The 17563-nt window shown below is 47.9% G+C and overlaps 1 protein-coding gene across 1 annotated transcript in view; it reads left to right on the top strand.

Moving 5' to 3' along the window:
• LOC308170474 (CD82 antigen-like) overlaps positions 1-17563 on the top strand; it is a gene marked incomplete at its 3' end in the record, with an annotated part of 33335 nt that overhangs the window by 4206 nt on the left and 11566 nt on the right. Inside the window, exons 2-5 of the mRNA XM_080545262.1 lie at positions 5830-5902; positions 8122-8194; positions 14957-15081; positions 17514-17563. The exon at positions 17514-17563 is cut by the window's right edge and continues 25 nt beyond it. Coding sequence (XP_080401388.1) covers positions 5840-5902; positions 8122-8194; positions 14957-15081; positions 17514-17563 — 311 coding nt within the window. The 5' untranslated portion in view covers positions 5830-5839. The remainder of the gene's footprint in view (positions 1-5829; positions 5903-8121; positions 8195-14956; positions 15082-17513) is intronic.

Genomic DNA, 17563 nt, shown 5'->3' with positions numbered 1-17563 from the left:
TGCTTTGAGGCTTCAAGAGGGTGTTCCCAGTATCTCCCTTTGTCCCGAGTGAAGCCAAGGAGAGGGCTACCATTGTTCAGCTCCAGGGGGGCGCACATAGAGGGCAGTCTATTAGTATTATTTGTGTGTGTGTGTGTGTGTGTAGTGTGTGTAGTGTGTGTAGTGTGTGTAGTGTGTGTGTGTGTGTGTGTGTGCGTGTGTGCGTGGGAGAGTGGTATTTGAACAGGTTTACTTACTGAGTGGGGTTCTTCTCACTAGCTCTGCTTGACTGGGAGAGGGTAAGGCAGAACAGGTCAACTAGACAACCCTGTGTCTATTTTGGGCCATTATGGGCTAAATCCAGCCATGTCAGGGGAAAACTCAACTGGAGGTGAAAGGTTTTTTCCCTTGTCTTCACTTCTCTTATATTCTCTGTGGCCTTGGCTTTCACACTTCCCTTATCTGTGGTCCCTTCAGCCTCTGGCTAGAGAGGAGTCTGTCTGTGAGGAAATCAGACGGGTCTGTGACGGTATTAGGAATTCGATGAAAATAACTTCCAAGTCACCCAATGTCGTCGTCGTCTCCCTCTCACATACACACACACACACACACACACACACACACACACACACACACACACACACACACACACACACACATAAAGGCAGTAAAGGGTGCTGGGTGGCGCTCTTGTTTTGGAAAAACAGCGCTATCTTTGTCTGCATTTCTATTGCGACGTTAAAGGGGATAAAGTCATTCTTTCCCTACAAAAACACCCTGAATGAAGTCCTAACTAGCTCTTAGTGGAGATCTAACAGACTCTTAATAGACTGATCTGTGTTTACACTAATGCTAGGGGATTAACCGTTCACCCACTGAGTTTGACACGGAGGGAAATTAATGGTTCACAGGCGGTACCCTAATGGTACCCTACTCTCACCGCTGGGCTCAAAGGAAACACCAGGATGTTTAAGACCGAATGGGGACGAAGGAGGGAGAGAGGGAGAGGGAGAGAGGGAGAGGGAGGGAGAGAGGGAGGGGGAGAGGGAGGGGGAGAGGGAGAGGGAGGGGGAGAGGGAGGGGGAGAGGGAGAGAAGCGTGTGGTGGACAGAGTGTTTCCCACTTCTAACTTCTCTCTCTCTATCTCTCTTAGGAGAATTCCTCTAGGCTATCTAGTGATTTGTATCAGACCTAGCAGGCCGGTGAGAGCTCCTCCTACATGTTCAGAGCAGTTAGGTTTAGCTAACTGTAAGAAGCAGCAGTTAGGTTTAGGTAACTGTAAGAAGCAGCAGTTAGGTTTCCCAAACCTTTTTGTCTCGTGACCCCAATTTTACATTAATCATTTTCTTTGACCCCCCCCCCCCCCCAACAATTAGATTTTGGGCTATGGCAACACAACATTATGACGTCCAAGTGTATTCTAATCGCCGAAAGATGCTCTGAATGGTGGGATTGATGCCCAAAACACTGCCATATACTATAGCCATATGCCAAATAACACTAGGTGCCATACACAGACATTGTTTGTTGTCATGCAATTACTTTGACTTTCCCAGGGGACCCTAATTTGAAATCAGGGGGACCGCATATGGGGACCTGACCCCAAGTTTGGGAACTGCTTTAGCCGCTTTAACACTTGAACATAAGGATTGACATAAGGATTAACGTATGCCATTTAGATGACACTTTGATCCAAAGCGACTTACATTGCAATGAGTGCATACGTGTTTCAGTATAGTATATGGTACCAGCGGGAATCACACCCCACAACCTAAGCTTGGGGATGGGCTTGACTGAGCGTTTGGATGAAAGGGTACCTTGTGGTGGTTAGCCTGACATATGATACATGGGGTGTTGTCCTCCTCGTATGATATTTTCAGACTCCTCCAATAACCACAATGGCTGGTTATATTTTCAGTGGGAAAGGTCAGCCCTTTGGGTTACATTGACATGTACATTTCGGGCGTTTTAGCAGACGCCTTCAGGCCTATCCAAAGCCACTTACAACAAACACATTTGTCTAAGTAAGTGAATCATCTATCCATCGGTCGTCATCATCATAATCAAATAATAAATACATCTAATGCCAACCCCAGGGGCCATCGGCAGTCACAATGGTGGAAGAAGGAAGAATTACTGGTTTGCAGTAAAGCGGCAGGTTGAAACTCGGTGCTAGCTTGAGTGAGTTTGTTAGACCCCCAGTGAGCTGCCAGGCTGTTAATGAGTGGAGTGGAGCGTGCATGCAGGTGTCTCTCTTAGTAAACACGTTCACACTGTATTGTCTGGTGTATTACATGGCCTGAATAGAGGACAGTACCAGGGGAGGCTGGTGGAGGTAGAAATCAGAGGACGGCCTCATTGTAACGAGAGTGAAAGTGTCTGTGGTCGTGTTGGACAGGAAAGAGGTGAACTAATGGACTGCTCTGATATAGCGCCTTATTCCAAAGCGCTTTACAACGGCCTCTCATTCACCCATTCACACACACATTCACACACCAATGGCGACAAGCTACCATGCAAGGCGCCGGCCCGCTCAACTGTTAAATACTGAACGTATCAAATGGTCACATCAACACAGAGTTGCGGTCTCTCTTTAGAAGTAACATACTCATAGAACATAACATAGAAGTACTCAGACTGCAGGGTTGCCTCTATGACATCATAGATGTTAAATGAATTAAGCTGAACCGGCTGATTTTTTTCCTCTTTTTAAAATGGGCTTACATAACCATAACTGCATAAACATGGCAGTTTAACACGTTTGCTTCACTGCTGTGTGCTGTAAGTAGTGTCTGTAAACACGGCTATATAGTTCACCCATATATGAGATGACAATAACATCTAACGTCTCTCAACGCGGCTACCATGGCTCTCGGTTTGGTCTTTGAAGTGGTCCTTGTCCCAGTCTGTCTAGGATAGAAGGGTGTTCCTATGCTTCACTCAGGACCCAGTTGGGCCCCTTACAGGGATGTTCCACTCCACTGGTTAGGCTTTGATCTTGGTCTTGATGAGTCCACAGTTTTCTGTTTCATGTGTTGCTTCCTTAGATGCTGATCGTAGTTATATTTTAGGCCCAATAGGACACTACACTACAGACACCACAATCCAACTAATATAATAGGCTATGGCATAACAGTAACCCCTCTCTGAAGACTCTGTCTGAAAAGTGACTTTGTTACGCTGTAATACACACTCAAGGTTTTTGTTGTCATGGTAACACAATGCTAAAGTGGATTACAGTGAAGTAAAGTGACTTTGAATCTAATACAGACAAACTCTTCAGATTGGGGATTCTGTCATAGTAATAGTTGGTTCGGAGTGTCTACAAAGTGTTCATATTTCCAGAATTAATGGGCCCAAAATATGACTACTGCGTATCTAGTGTCGTTCCCAGACACTTCTGCCAAATCTGGAAAGGTCCAAGGTCAAATTTCATTAAGCCAAGAAGAAAGAGTGTCGAAGATGGACGGCACATTACTATATCATGCCTCATCTCCCACAGGACCTTCCCCTCAGTGCTTAACGCAGCGTATGTCTCTGATAGTGGAATAACAATAATAACAAATACTTTACTTGGTACATTCACTCCCTCTAAGGCCAGGGTGGAGTGGTGTTCCAGGCCTTATATGTGCTGTGCACCATATCCTGAGGAAGAGGTTACTCAGTATCTAAAGGAAAGAAAACATGTAGCTAGAAAGTGCCTGACTCATCGACCACCGCCAAGGTCTGGGCCAAATCAGGAAAACTAAATCATTTGGGTGGAACATCCCTTTAAGGTCGTGTTCTCACATGAAAATCCGAATCATGACCCAGAGCAAGTGGATGAGTTTGCAACATTGTTGCATAAATTATTTCTCTGATTTGCATTCTCACGAAACGAAGTAACATACCCAATCGAAGCAACAGACGTGGTAGTTGATTGGTCAGAAACATTTAAAATTGCCCGTTCGTCCCGCTCTTATCCAGATCAACACGCATGCGCTGTTGTTTTCCTATGGACAGCCTCGATGCGTCGTTTCTAACCGGAGCGAAACCACCCTTTTCAAGCGGAGCATCCGTCGGCTGTTTGCTCAACAGTCACCGGGAGTGACTTCGAATGCGCGTTCTCACAGCTCCAAACGACGCAGCGGAATGCGACTTTTATCCTAAACTCCGATTCCAAGTGAAACAAACGTTCTATTGAGAACACCCCCTTAGAGCTGTTCTCTCTTCAGATGCAGACTGTACATCCATACCATTCAGCTGACACTTTTATCCAAAGCCACTTACATTGCAGTTTTGCGTACATCTTTCTGTATATAGGCCTGTGGTCCCAGTGGGAATCGAACCCACAACCCCGAGCATTGTTAGAGCTTCGCCATGCTCTACCAGATGAGCCACAGTAAGAACACACTGTGGCCATGTGTGTGTCTAAAGAATCCTTTGCACAGGTACAGGAGTCAGGACAGTAACATCTACTGTGTGTTTCGACAAGCCCACAGGCCTCCCAGAGGGTGAGAAACCAGTGTGGTTGTCAGCTGAAAGTAGAGATGACAGCCCAGCCTTAATAGGACACCCGACTAGAAGGGGTAATCGGAATTGGAGGAGATATCACTGTTGAAAATGAATCGTGTTGTGCTATGATGTCATGAAGATCAAAGCGCTGTTTTAATCAGGACCCCTACTGTGTGTAGGCTTGTGATTTCTGAAGGGGGTTCTCTCTCTCTCTCTCTCTCTCTCTCTCTCTCTCTTCCTCTCTACCCCCTCCTCCATATCCCTCTCTCTGTTTTTCTCTCTCTTCGACTCCCCCCCTTGAGTCCTCGCTCTCTCGCTCTCGCTCTCTCTCTCACTCTCTTTCTCTCTCTCTCTCCCCCCTCCCTCTCTGTTGTTTTTCCGTTGCCTGCGAGCAGCCAGGGGCGTAGGGCAGGGCTTGACGCTTACCTTTTCCCCAGGTAGCACTGTGCTACCATGTTGAAAAATTTAGTAGCACACACATTGCGCAATTTTCGTCAACAACGACAACAAATTATCATAATCATAACATATCAAAATGATCATAACCGGCTCTTGGCCGTAATAAAAATGGAGACTCACACAATGTAAAGGGGAAGTTGGCCCACGGTTGAACCTCGGTTTTTGGGTCACGGTTCACGGTTCGTTTTTTTTTTTTTTTTTTAAATGCTACTATTTATTTACAAACTGTTACTTTATTTTGCTTATACTTATGGAACTTTAACATTTAGACACATTCCAGAATATGACTGGTAAATTGTATAATATAAATATATATAAACAAAACACTTTCAAATGTAAAAAAAATACATAAACACTTTCAAATGTGACGTGTTGTGGATTGGAACTACGGATCATAAGCTTTCAAATGATGTGTCATACATTGAAATCCGAAAAAATATGAAGTTAGAGTAATTTGAATGTTGTTAGACGTCAGGCACATATAGGGTTAACCTCTTTGTAATGAAACCGGAAGCAGACGCTGCTAGCAGCTAGCGGCTAACAAAACACAGCGCTACGAACTATGAGAGCTGTATCCCATATACCCATTATGCGCATTTTAAGCGCATATAGGACTCGCGTGAAGCATTTCTGCGACACGCGTTTCTGTTCACTGTTTTCATTCCCTCATCGCTTATACACATAAGTTAGACTGCGCATGACAGTAGTTCAGCAGTCTTTTAGTCGCACTGGTGCGATTGAATGTATTTCCAAGTCGCACAGAAATATATTCACTCGCAAATGCGACCAAAACAGTCGCACTGTCGAGCCCTGGCGTAGGGAGTAGTCTTGTACTGCACCTTGCTGTACTGTGATATGCTGCTAACTTTGTGTTCTCATATGTTCTCTCTCTTACAGAATCGTAACCATGGGGAAGGGGTGCATCACGGCAACCAAGTACTTCCTGTTCCTGTTCAACCTGCTCTTCTTTGTAAGTGTCCGTGCATGCGTGGCCGTGCCTGAATGTCAGAGGGGCGCTCTGCCACTGTGTAACAATCTCAGTTCAAATTAAAAGATGTATTTAGTAGTGATACAGTAATTATCGCTGATCGCCAACGACATTGTTGTTAAAAGCGAAAGTGAAAGCTGTATGATGTTCCTCAGTGTTTTCAGGATTTTGGCTTTGTATGAAATCGGTTTGCATTTTGACATGAATAAACGAGAGGGTTTTGATAATGCAATCCAGCGTCATCTTGTTGGGGAGATGCAATCCAGCGTCATCTTGTTAAAAATCATGGGGAGAACCCCTGCTATGTTACCCCTCTGTTAATGGCGAACCCAACTACCTGACTGGCACTATCAACTACACGTCGCTTTAGTGCACGGAACGTCACTCGCCGTTTTTCCCTGATGTCTCCATTACTTTCGGAGGTCTGTTCTAAACAGAAGTCCTGTGTCTCCTGTTCCGTGCCCATTGGCAACCACCCTTCATTTGAATAGGCAGGCTGCTTATTCAAATAGGCTACGCCTGCCATCAGTACATTAGTTCAGACAGCACGTACTGTAGGTAAGTGTTACCTGGCAACCTGCAGACCTTTTATTCAACAGCCCCGCTCGGCCGGGGCCCCACGGAGGAAAGAGGAAAGAGCAGATGGTGTTCTACTTGTGACTCCTCCTCTGTTGTAACCGCAACATAACATTTTATACAAAAGGGGAAAAAAAGAATAAAATCAATCCAGAGTCAGACACTCCTGAAACTGACTCAACAGCTCCTCTGCTAAACCTCTTCTACCCGCCATGCCGCTCCCAGCTGCCTCCCAGATGCCTCCTGCCATGACTGTCCTAGTAAACCTGTCTGAGGTCTGTTTGATGTCTGAACACGGGGTCTTAATGGGTAGCGTCTGTGGCCGGAGAGGGAGGAAGCGGCCGGTGCTCCAGAGCTCTCGTTAGCGCGGGGCTGACGGTAGAGCAGACCCTTCCTTAATGAAGAGCTCTGAATCAGGGGGGCTAATTACTGCTGCTGGAGGAGGTGTGTTGTGTTTCCAGAAAGGGGGGGTGGCGGGGGGGGGGGAGTGGGAGGGGAGTCAACAGACCCTCTCATCTTTGGGTTACGGTTAGGCCGGTTAGGCCCCCTCCCCCATGTCCCACCTCGCTCTGACAAGACCCTTTAAATGACACAACACTCCTGCGCTTTATAGCCTCGTTACCGTGGCGAGGTAATGGTGATTGTCCTCCTCGAGGCTAGTGTCGGACCGGAACCAGAATCCGGTTCTAACCCCTAACCACCCCTCACCTGGAGGAAATGAAACCCCTGATCAGGTCCTGGTGTGGACCTCCCTCTGTGCCCTTTCGGAGCTGTCTGGGTCTGGCTTTTTATAGTGTGTCTTGACTGGAACATCTCCCATGGAAATATGACTACAGTGTTGGTTCTGACTATCAGCAGGGCCAGCAGAGTGAGGCGTGAGAGGGAGGGAGGGAGGGAGAGGGGGTGTAGAGAGGAAGAGAGGGAGGGAGAGATGGGAGGGAGAGAGAGAGAGGGGGGGAGAGGGTGGGTAGAGAGAGGGAGGGAGGGAGATGGGGGGTAGAGAGGAAGAGAGGGAGGGAGGGAGATGGAGGGAGAGAGAGGGGGGAGAGAGAGAGGGAGAGAGAGAGGGAGGGAGAGAGGGTGTAGAGAGGAAGAGAGGGAGGGAGAGATGGGAGGGAGAGAGAGAGAGGGGGGGAGAGGGTGGGTAGAGAGAGGGAGGGAGGGAGATGGGGGGTAGAGAGGAAGAGAGGGAGGGAGGGAGATGGAGGGAGAGAGAGAGGGGGGGTAGAGAGAGGGAGGGAGAGAGAGAGGGAGGGAGAGAGAGAGGGAGGGAGAGAGAGGGGGAGAGAGGGGGGGTAGAGAGAGGGAGGGAGAGGGAGGGGGGGTAGAGAGAGAGAGGGGGTGTAGAGAGGGAGGGAGGGAGAGAAAGACAGGGGGGGGAGAGATAGGAGGGGGAGAGAGAGAGAGGATCTGATCAGTCCCAGATGTGAGAGAGGAGAGGAGAGGAAAGAGAGAGGGATAGAGGGAGAGAGAGAGCAGACACGCGTTCTGTTTTCTCTTAAAGACACACTGCACAAACAAACATTTCCAAATATTTTCCATGCATCAGACATCTGGTATGCCCTGAGCTCCACACGTCCACCAGGATCTACCTGCCTCAATTCTTCTTCTTCTCTCCTCCGTAGATCTTTGGAGCGTTGATCATGGGCTTCGGACTCTGGGTTCTCCTGGATAACCAAAGCTTCATCGCCGTTCTACGTAAGTGATGAAGCACACACACTCATACTCTCACACACACACACACACACACACACACACACACACACACACTCGCACTCGCACTCGCACTCGCACTCGCACTCGCACACGCACACGCACGCGCACGCACGCGCACGCACACGCACACACACACACACTCACATTCACACTCACACTCACACTCACACTCACACTCACACTCACACTCACACTCACACTCACACTCACACTCACACTCACACTCACACTCACACTCACACTCACACGCACACACACACACACACACTCACACTCACACTCACACAAGCACGCACACACACACACACACACACACACACACACACACACACACACACACTCTCCAGTCATGTCTGACACTGATAGTCATTATGTCCCGACACTCAGGCAGCACTCAGTGCTAGCATCCCCACATGTGCTCTCTGTGCAGAGAGAGAGAGAGTCCACACAGAGAGGGAGTGCAGCCGTGTCAGATCATAAACCCTTCCTCTCCTCTCCTCGCTCTGCGCAGCAATGTGGATTTCATCTCCCTTGGCCTCCTTCCCACGCACCCAAGGGAGCAAGGCTATAAAGTCAGAGGGATGTAAGCAGTAAACCAAAAATGCAACCCTCCAACTGAAAGCTTATGGCATTCTCAACCACCAGAAAACGGGTTGGACACACACACACACCCACACACACACACGTAGGGGACAGACTCAACCAAAGCAGGAAGTGACCGGCTCTTAGCGATGGTCGGGTTATGGTCTCAATCTGTGCAACGAAACAGCAGCTTCCTTCACAGCAGTCGATGGCCTACTTTGAACTCTGCTGCACGCAGACAGTCTATCACTCACCTCTCCAGATTGCCTCCACATGTAGAGGAAGACGGAATGTAAACACACACACACACGCTCACACACACACACACACACACACACACACACACACACACACACCAGACGGTGTCAGGTCTATTTCTGAGACATCTACTACTTCAAGATCTACTACTCGATCTTTTCAGTTTGTAAAGCGTCTTTGAGTGTCTAGAAAAGCGCTATATAAGTCTAATGTATTATTATTATTATTATTATGATTATTATTATTATTGTTTCAAAACCGTGCGTGCTGTAAGGAGTGTGCAAGGAGGCAGTAGAGGGAGAGGAAGATCATGAAAGCATGGTAACAGCCAATGGCCCCTGGTCATAGCATAGATGACTTATCTCTTACGATGACTGATGGATAGATGATTCACTTACTTAGACAAATGTAGTAAATTGCTTAATAAAGGCGTCTGCTGAATGGCAACAAAAACTCCAGATGTAACTCACAACGGACGGTGTCAGGTCTGTTTCAACACCATGCGCGCTCTGCAAGGAGGCGGTAGAGAGATAGAGAGAGACCGCGAAAGAGCTAAAGTATAGTATACAGTTCTACCACCAGACCCTTCAACGACGGAGTTGTTTCTTCTGAACACAGCATTGAATGTCCCCCCCCCGGCCACTACACACACACACACACACACACAGAGCCTGGATCCTACTGCAGAAGTCATTAGAAAGCCTAGTCTCACACTAGCCAAAAGAGAGCCGGAAAAGCATGGATGGAAACAGCCATAAATCCCTGATTCATTCTAAATGCCTCCAATGTGCTCACAGACGGAGCATGGCTGTGAGCGGGAGAATAAGCTGTTTCGCTCAACGCTAGTGTATGAATGTTTCTTCAGATTTGTTATCTGGCAACTTAATATGCCTGGGAAGTCGTACACAACTTGTTTCGTGCTCTTCCGCCCTGCTTCTGGAGATCTACTGCTCTCGGAGAGGAATGTCTGTGCAGAGAACTATTTTTACGCACTTAGTTCAAGTTGATAGTCTCAGATGATTCGTTTAGCCTGTAGGAGATCCGTCAACAAATCGAATTTATGGAACAGCCGAAACCTCGCCAGGCCCCTCGTAAAGGGTGGAGTGGAGCTGCGCGGGGGAGGGGGCGGGGGGGGAAGGAATGGGTCTGTATTTAGGCTGGACGTCCACCCGGGCTTGAGTAATGAGTTGTGAGAAAAGCCGGAGTTTGGACTCAAACTGGAACCGAACGATCGATGTTTGTTTCCTGGACCGCTCAGGAGCCCCGGGGTCTCCTCTCCTCCGGCCTCGTGTCTCACAGAGCCCTATCTGGACCTCCTGGTTCCTATCTGGACCTCCTGGTTCCTATCTGGACCTCCTGGGCCCTATCTGGACCCGCTCCAAGGTCACAGCCGGGCCGAGCCCCGCTTATCGTTGGGAACACGAGCACGGCCCATTTCTGTCCTGCGTGCGGCCCAGGTCCATTGTTGTTAGAATCCAGCTGCTCCTCCAGAGATAGGGGAGATCCTGCTCCACTCCATGTCCCCGTCCCCCCCTCCCTCCACCCTTGGACACCCTGAGGAAACCCACTCTCACCCTCCATGGAGGCTCCTCTAGTTTCTCCAGAGCTAGGAGGACCATACTGGTAGAAGCAGGCCACTTTGTTTATTGACTCTCCATGTCCCCCTTTAGAATCGACTTTGAAGCCCTATTGAAAACAGGATCTGTGTGTGTGCGTGTGTGTGTGTGTCTGTGTCTGTGTGTGTGTGTGTGTGTGTGTGTGTGTGTGTTGGGGAGTGGGGCGTGCTTGTTTGCGTGTGTGTGTGTGTGCATGTTTTTTTTCTCAGGTTCCATTCTTTATGGGTTCATATTAATAGAGCGGCTCCGCAGCTGTCGGACCGTTTCAGGGGATCTTATGGGAATGTTTTTGTTCCAGTCCTAATCGTCGAAGGATCAACTTCCCCTCAGTGTTCTCTCTTATCAAGCCTGCCTGTTAACACTTCACCACACTGACGTGACACAGAGGGGTTAATCATTCAGGCGTCCGCCAAAACACAGCATGCCTGATATTTAAACAAACAAAACCAAAAAAAAGGCCCTTGGTGAAGGAAGGACACCCATGAGAGTGGACGTGGGCCAAAGCCGCACTTCGGTTTCACTCATCAAAAGCGGATTCCGACATTCGACTGGACTTTCACAGTTTAGTTTTGAACGTGACATATCATAACTTAACAGGAACGGGAACAGTATACTCCAGATTAAACTTGAGGCTTGAGGTGGACTTGTGTTGGCAGTGTACTCTAGGTTTAATCTGCGTGGTTTACAGTTCCGTCTGCTCCCATGCGCTGCATTGCACCCGAGACCTTCTGTACACAAACGGAGAACGTGGCCCAGGAAGTGTTTATACAGAGAGACTTGCGAATGCTAAACTCTCCTCCCCCTCAGAGATGCAGTCTTAAAGGGCACTAGGACCTCTGGTCTCTTTAAATGGAAGTTTCCGTGGAAACCACCCGAAGATAACTATTTTGGAATTTCCAGTGGAGACCCACATGGAAACGCGCCACAGTTACAAGACGCTGTAGAACCCGTAACCAGGCAAACACATGCCGACTTCAGGGGGTTGGGGATGGCTGTGTTTCAGCCTTGCCACAGGGGAGTGGGTATCCGACGCACAGATGCTATCCAAACAAAAGAGTATGTGTGTGTGTCTGTCTGTGTGTGGGTGTCTGTGTGTGCGTGCGTGCATGCATGCAAGTTATGGATGCACCTGGCGAATGCACTCTGAGAATGGAAACTAGTCTAGTCTATAGTCTGAACGTTTTTTAATAGATCATCCTTTGATGAAGTGATACTGGAACTATCAAAGAGGATCAGAAATGCGACCTGCTATTTTGGGCCTCAGTCTGTCAGTTTTGGGTTTTTCAAAGTTTGTCTCTGTCAGTTTTTAGTTTATTTCCTGGTTGTGCGAGTGTGCTCTTTTTAGAGCACTAAACCTAAGGTTAGAGCTCTAGCAGGCTCTGCATGTCGGCTCGTCCTGCGCTGTACTGTACATGAGGGCGTCTCAGAATAACTCTTATCTGTGTATCAATCTGTGTTTATGGTCAGAGGCTTGTGGCGCCAAGTCCTGTACATGCGTCGTCTATGTTCTGTGTGATGTCTCTCTCTGAAGAACCGTGGAGGCTAGCTTTTCACTGTGTGTGTGTGTGTGTGTGTTTCTGTGTGGTTCTGTGTGTTTCTCTGTGTGTGTGTGTGTGTGTGTGTGTGTGTGTGTGTTTATGTGTGTGTGTGTGTGTGTGTGTGTGGAGAAGGCCACTGGTTACAGATCAGTGTTTCAGCCCCTATAACTGCTACCTCTCTCTCAGCCACACTCAGCCTATATGGGGCCTACCTTGTACTTACCAAAGGAGGAGGCCTGGGGAGGCCTTTAGCTTTTAATTATCCTCAAACCACCGACGTGTGTGTGTGTGTGTCGTGGGTGTGTGTCTGGGGTGTGTGGGTGTGTGTCGTGGGTGTGCGTGTGTGTACACAGTATATATAGAACGAGGCTAGGAGGCCGTGTGTTTCTACAGTTAAAGGGGGTACATGTGTGTGTGTATATATACATATATGTCAGTGCTCTGCGCAGCACGTTGATGTGTAACCCTGACGAGGTTTAAATAGCCTGTGGAGAGGCTAAGGCTGCTATTAGGGTAGTTCAATGCCATCCAGTCTGATTAGTAGGCACTAGGCGTTGTACATGTGGTTCTACATACATGGTGCATATTAACACTAGAACAGCCGTGCCCTTTTTACCTACTAAAAGCCGCCTCGGGGGTCAAATGAGCCCCTCTTTACAATGCTCAAGCTGCTATTTACACACAGCAACCACTAGTTGGCTGCTTGTAAATTGGCCTGCTTCCTACACAGAAAAACTGCAAAATAGCTTTATACTAGCTTATCCTGATGTGATTTTGGAAAATGTAAGGATACTGGGTGTTAGAACGCACATATCTAGGAAAAGTCATGAAAGAGTCATAAAATGTAACATTTCTCTTTACTCACAGGGGGCCTAATGGCTGTTCTATTGTTAAATGTTGAATGCTTGAATCCCTTCATTGGGAACCAACAGAAACAAGATACAGTGTGTTGAACGGTATCCAGTCAGCATTTGTGTGCCGATGATTGGCGGCCGTGATTTGTGTTTTTATCTGAGGGAGAGAAAGTTGGCAGGTAGTAGTGATGTGTGACAGTGTTGTTCTGAGTTTCTCAGGGTTGTGTGTGTGTGTGTGTGTGTGTGTGTGTGTGTGTGTGTGTGTGTGTGTGTGTGTGTGTGTGTGTGTGTGTGCGTGTGTGTGTGCGCGCGCGCGTGTCTGTCTGTGTGTCTCTCTCTCTCTCTCTCTGTCTGTGTCCGTGTGTGTGTGTGTCGTGGTATGATATGATATACAGTGCTAAAGCTGGTTCTCCTGGCTGGGCTCTCAGCTGGAGCCCAGAGCCCAGAGCCCAGAGCCCAGAGCCCAGAGCCCAGAGCCCAGAGCCAGGCCCTTGTTGCAGACAGACCTGGCATCTCTACAGCTCCTCCAGGAAAGAGAACACTGCCAGAAAGAGCCACAAAACTCCAGAATCCCCCCCCCCCTCCCCACACACACACACACACACACACACACACACATACCCCCCTGCCCCTCCCTCCTCTACATACCAGTGGCTGTTAGCCAAGGGAATGGATACAGGATACATCTCTATCCTCCCTCCATTCCACTGGCCTGGTCCAGCTCTCCCTGGTGGGCCATCAGAGCTGTGTTCAGGCCCTGGTGGAGAGGAGCGGTAGAATGTCTACAATGCAGCATGTAAGCCCTGGTCCACCATGAGGCTGGGCCTGCCAGGTGCTACTGTAGGAGGAGAGTAGAGGCGGTGTTACTGTATAGCTGTACAGTATACATGGGGTCTTGCTTTGGGGCAGTGGTTTGTGTTTGAGAGAAAAGTAGGTAGTGATGTGTGACTGTTATTCAGAGTTTCTCAGGGTTGTTTCGTCTGTGTGTGTGTGTGTGTGTGTGTGTGTGTGTGTGTGTGTGTGTGTGTGTGTGTCTGTGTGTGTGTGTCTGTGTGTGTGTGTGTGTCTGTGTGTGTGCACGCTCTTGTTCAGTACCCGGTGCATGCAAACACTCTCAATTGCGCTGCACTGTTTTTGCTTTGTCATCATACACTTTTGCATACATTCCTGTGTGTGTGTGTGTGAGTCTGATAGTGAATTGGTGAACCAACGACAAGCAGACGGAGAGAGACGAGGGCTCCAAATGGAGGCTGGGATTTCAATCTGATAAAAAAACTAAAAACATCTCCATCTAAAACATCTTCAGCAACCAGCTCCATGTTTTCATGTTGTGCAACACAATGTTCAGATGTAATCTGAGACTATGTCTCTGCTGTGCTGCTGCTGTTCGGGGTGTAACTAGAAGCATTTAACTACAAACTAACGTACAACAGAGTAGACGAAAGCTTGGCTTGTCACTCCTGTTTAGACTGCCTGCGTGGCTGCGTGGCTCACATCTGCTACTCCCTAGACTGGCTGGGTGCAGACAGACAGACAGTTCAGTACCCGGTGCATGCAAACACTCTCTCAATTGCGCTGCACTGTTTTTGCTTTGTCATCATACTGTAACGCACACTTTTGCATGTGTTGGGACTCGGGTTGTTGGATCATCAGAGTGTTAACCTCTTCCTGTGTGTGTGTGTGTGTGTGTGTGTGTGTGTGTGTGTGTGTGTGTGTGTGTGTGTCTGTGTGTCTGTGTCTGTGTGTGTTACCTGTACCCTTAGACTCAGACTGAAACACATTGAGCAACCGAGTGTCCTATGCTGCTGATGCAGCTACTAATGTTTGTGTTCAAGAATTTTATTGTAAAATGTGAACGCAAATAAAGATACTAAAATGTGTGTGTTGTTCCTACAGAGGAGTCCTCAGACACCCTGAAGGTGGCCTCCTACATCCTGATCGCCGTGGGCTCCCTGTCCATGATGATGGGCTTCCTGGGCTGCATAGGAGCCATCTACGAGATCCGCTGTCTGCTGGGCCTGGTGAGTCTGCCACTACAGCGCTAACATGCTAAAGCCAAACCCTATGGGGTTTTACACACTACAGCGCTAACATGCTAAAGCCAAACCCTATGGGGTTTTACACACTACAATATTAATAATAATAATAATAATAATAATAATTATAATTCATTACATTTATATAGCGCTTTTCCGAGGCTCAAAGACGCTGAAAAAACACATGCTAAAGCTAAACCCTATGGGGGTTTTACACACAACAGCGCTCACATGCTAAAGCTAAACCCTATGGGGGTTTTACACACTACAGCGCTCACATGCTAAAGCTAAACCCTATGGGGGTTTTACACACTACAGCGCTCACATGCTAAAGCTAAACCCTATGGGGGTTTTACACACTACAGTGCTAACATGCTAAAGCTAAACCCTATGGGGGTTTTACACACAACAGCGCTAACATGCTAAAGCTAAACCCTATGGGGGTTTTACACACAACAGCGCTCACATGCTAAAGCTAAACCCTATGGGGGTTTTACACACCACAGCGCTCACATGCTAAAGCTAAACCCTATGGGGGTTTTACACACCACAGGGCCGACCTGAACCATACTGTGCTGCCTGGCTCTTAATAGATATTTTCCAGCACTGTTTCAGCAACTGTGGTGAATGTGTAAGCAGGCCACCGTGGTAGGATGCTGTTATGTCATAGAGACAACGCAACCACAACTCTGCATGGGTGCTAGAGCAGGAAATGCGGTGTGTTTCATGTTAGTGTGTCACTACTGCAATGGCTGTTGTACGGGTACTAATGATGCATGTCACACCTGCATGGTGTTTGTTAATGTTACTTTATCTACTTTAGAACTAGGTTAAAGGTTAAAGGGGCAATCTGGGATTTCTACAGTACATCCATTTTGGGACATTAATGCTACATGTATGTAGCCATTGATTCTTGAAGACTATAACTTATATAACTGTTTGTTTTACAAAATATCAGCTTGTTTAACTCCATTGATTGTTAACAACGCAATGTAAACAAACCCTGTATGGTTTCATAACCTAGTTAAAACTATCATGTCGATGTCACGGTTCATCAGCCCCTAGCATCCGTAGCTCTGTCTCCTAGGTTGAGAGTGGTTGCGTTTCTCCAGCCCATCCCTCAGCTGTTTACCAAAGAAGTGACAGAGAGAGAGAGAGAGCTTTGTTATTGTCTGAATCCCAGATTGCCCCTTTCAGAGCTCAGTGTGTACAGAGGCATGTTTGGTCTGTGGAAGGTGGTTAAACACCCTCCTGCTTCCTGCCAAGGGCAGCCTGGGTGGATTTTTCTCTGAGAGAAGGTTGAGAGGATAAGCCTGTGAGATTTAAGGGTATGAGAGAGAGAGAGAGAGAGAGAGAGAGAGAGAGAGAGAGAGAGAGAGAGAGAGAGAGAGAGAGAGAGAGAGAGAGAGAGAGAGAGAGAGAGAGAGAGAGAGAGAGAGAGAGAGAGAGAGAGAGAGAGAGAGAGAGAGAGAGAGAGAGAGAGAGAGAGAGAGAGAGAGAGAGAGAGAGAGAGAGAGAGAGAGAGAGAGAGAGAGAGAGAGAGGAGACACAGAGAGAGAGACACAGAGAGAGACACACAGAGAGAGACACACAGAGAGAGACACACAGAGAGAGAGAGAGAGAGAGAGAGAGAGAGAGAGAGAGAGAGAGAGAGAGAGAGAGAGAGAGAGGGTGGGGTAACTGAGACCAGTGTTATATAACAACAACACATTTGCTCATAACAAATCCAAAACAATCTTTGGGATTCACACTGCATCTACTGTAGGTCCGTACGACTTAGAGCTATCGATAAGATAACCCCACCTGGACGAAAACAGCCCCCCCCCCCCTGAGGCTGAGAGAAGATGAGTGCGACCTCTGAAGGGTTAAACCAGGGTTAGCGTGTACGCTAGCAGCACTGTGGTGACCCACTTACTCTCAAGGACCAGCTGTCATCATGTCAGTCCCTCTGGTCTGTCTGTGGGACCCCCCCTCCCCAGCCCCCCACCCCCCTCACTGTTGGGGATGTCCCCACGTTACTGTGGATGAATCTTCAGCTGCTTTCATTTAGCTTTGGGGGGATTACCACAGTCTTTCACAGTAACTAATTTACTGCAGAGGGTGAATAAAATCACCCAAATTATCCACATTCTAGAGTGCCATGGGTGATTCACCAAAAATGCATACATGAAGATGCTGTATGTTAGTCAATTAAAGTATTGTTGCTCGATAAATACCACATAAAGCGCTTGTGGTGAGTGGTTGGTGTTCTGGATTTCATTGACAGTCAGTGTGGCCAGACTGTGTTGAAACCGAGGCATCCTTTTATCTAGAATGATCATATCTGTACAGGTCTGTACAATACAATGTTGCTGTTTCTTGGCTTCTCTGACTTCCTGAAAAATGACCGTCCCATGATGCTCTCTGCCTGCCCACAGTACTTCACCTGCCTCCTGCTCATCCTCATCGCCCAGGTGACGGCCGGCGT

Source organism: Nansenia antarctica, assembly GCF_963989245.1.
Source record: "Nansenia antarctica genome assembly, chromosome: 14".
Lineage (NCBI taxonomy): Eukaryota > Metazoa > Chordata > Actinopteri > Argentiniformes > Microstomatidae > Nansenia > Nansenia antarctica.
This window is presented reverse-complemented; position numbering and strand designations above follow the sequence as displayed.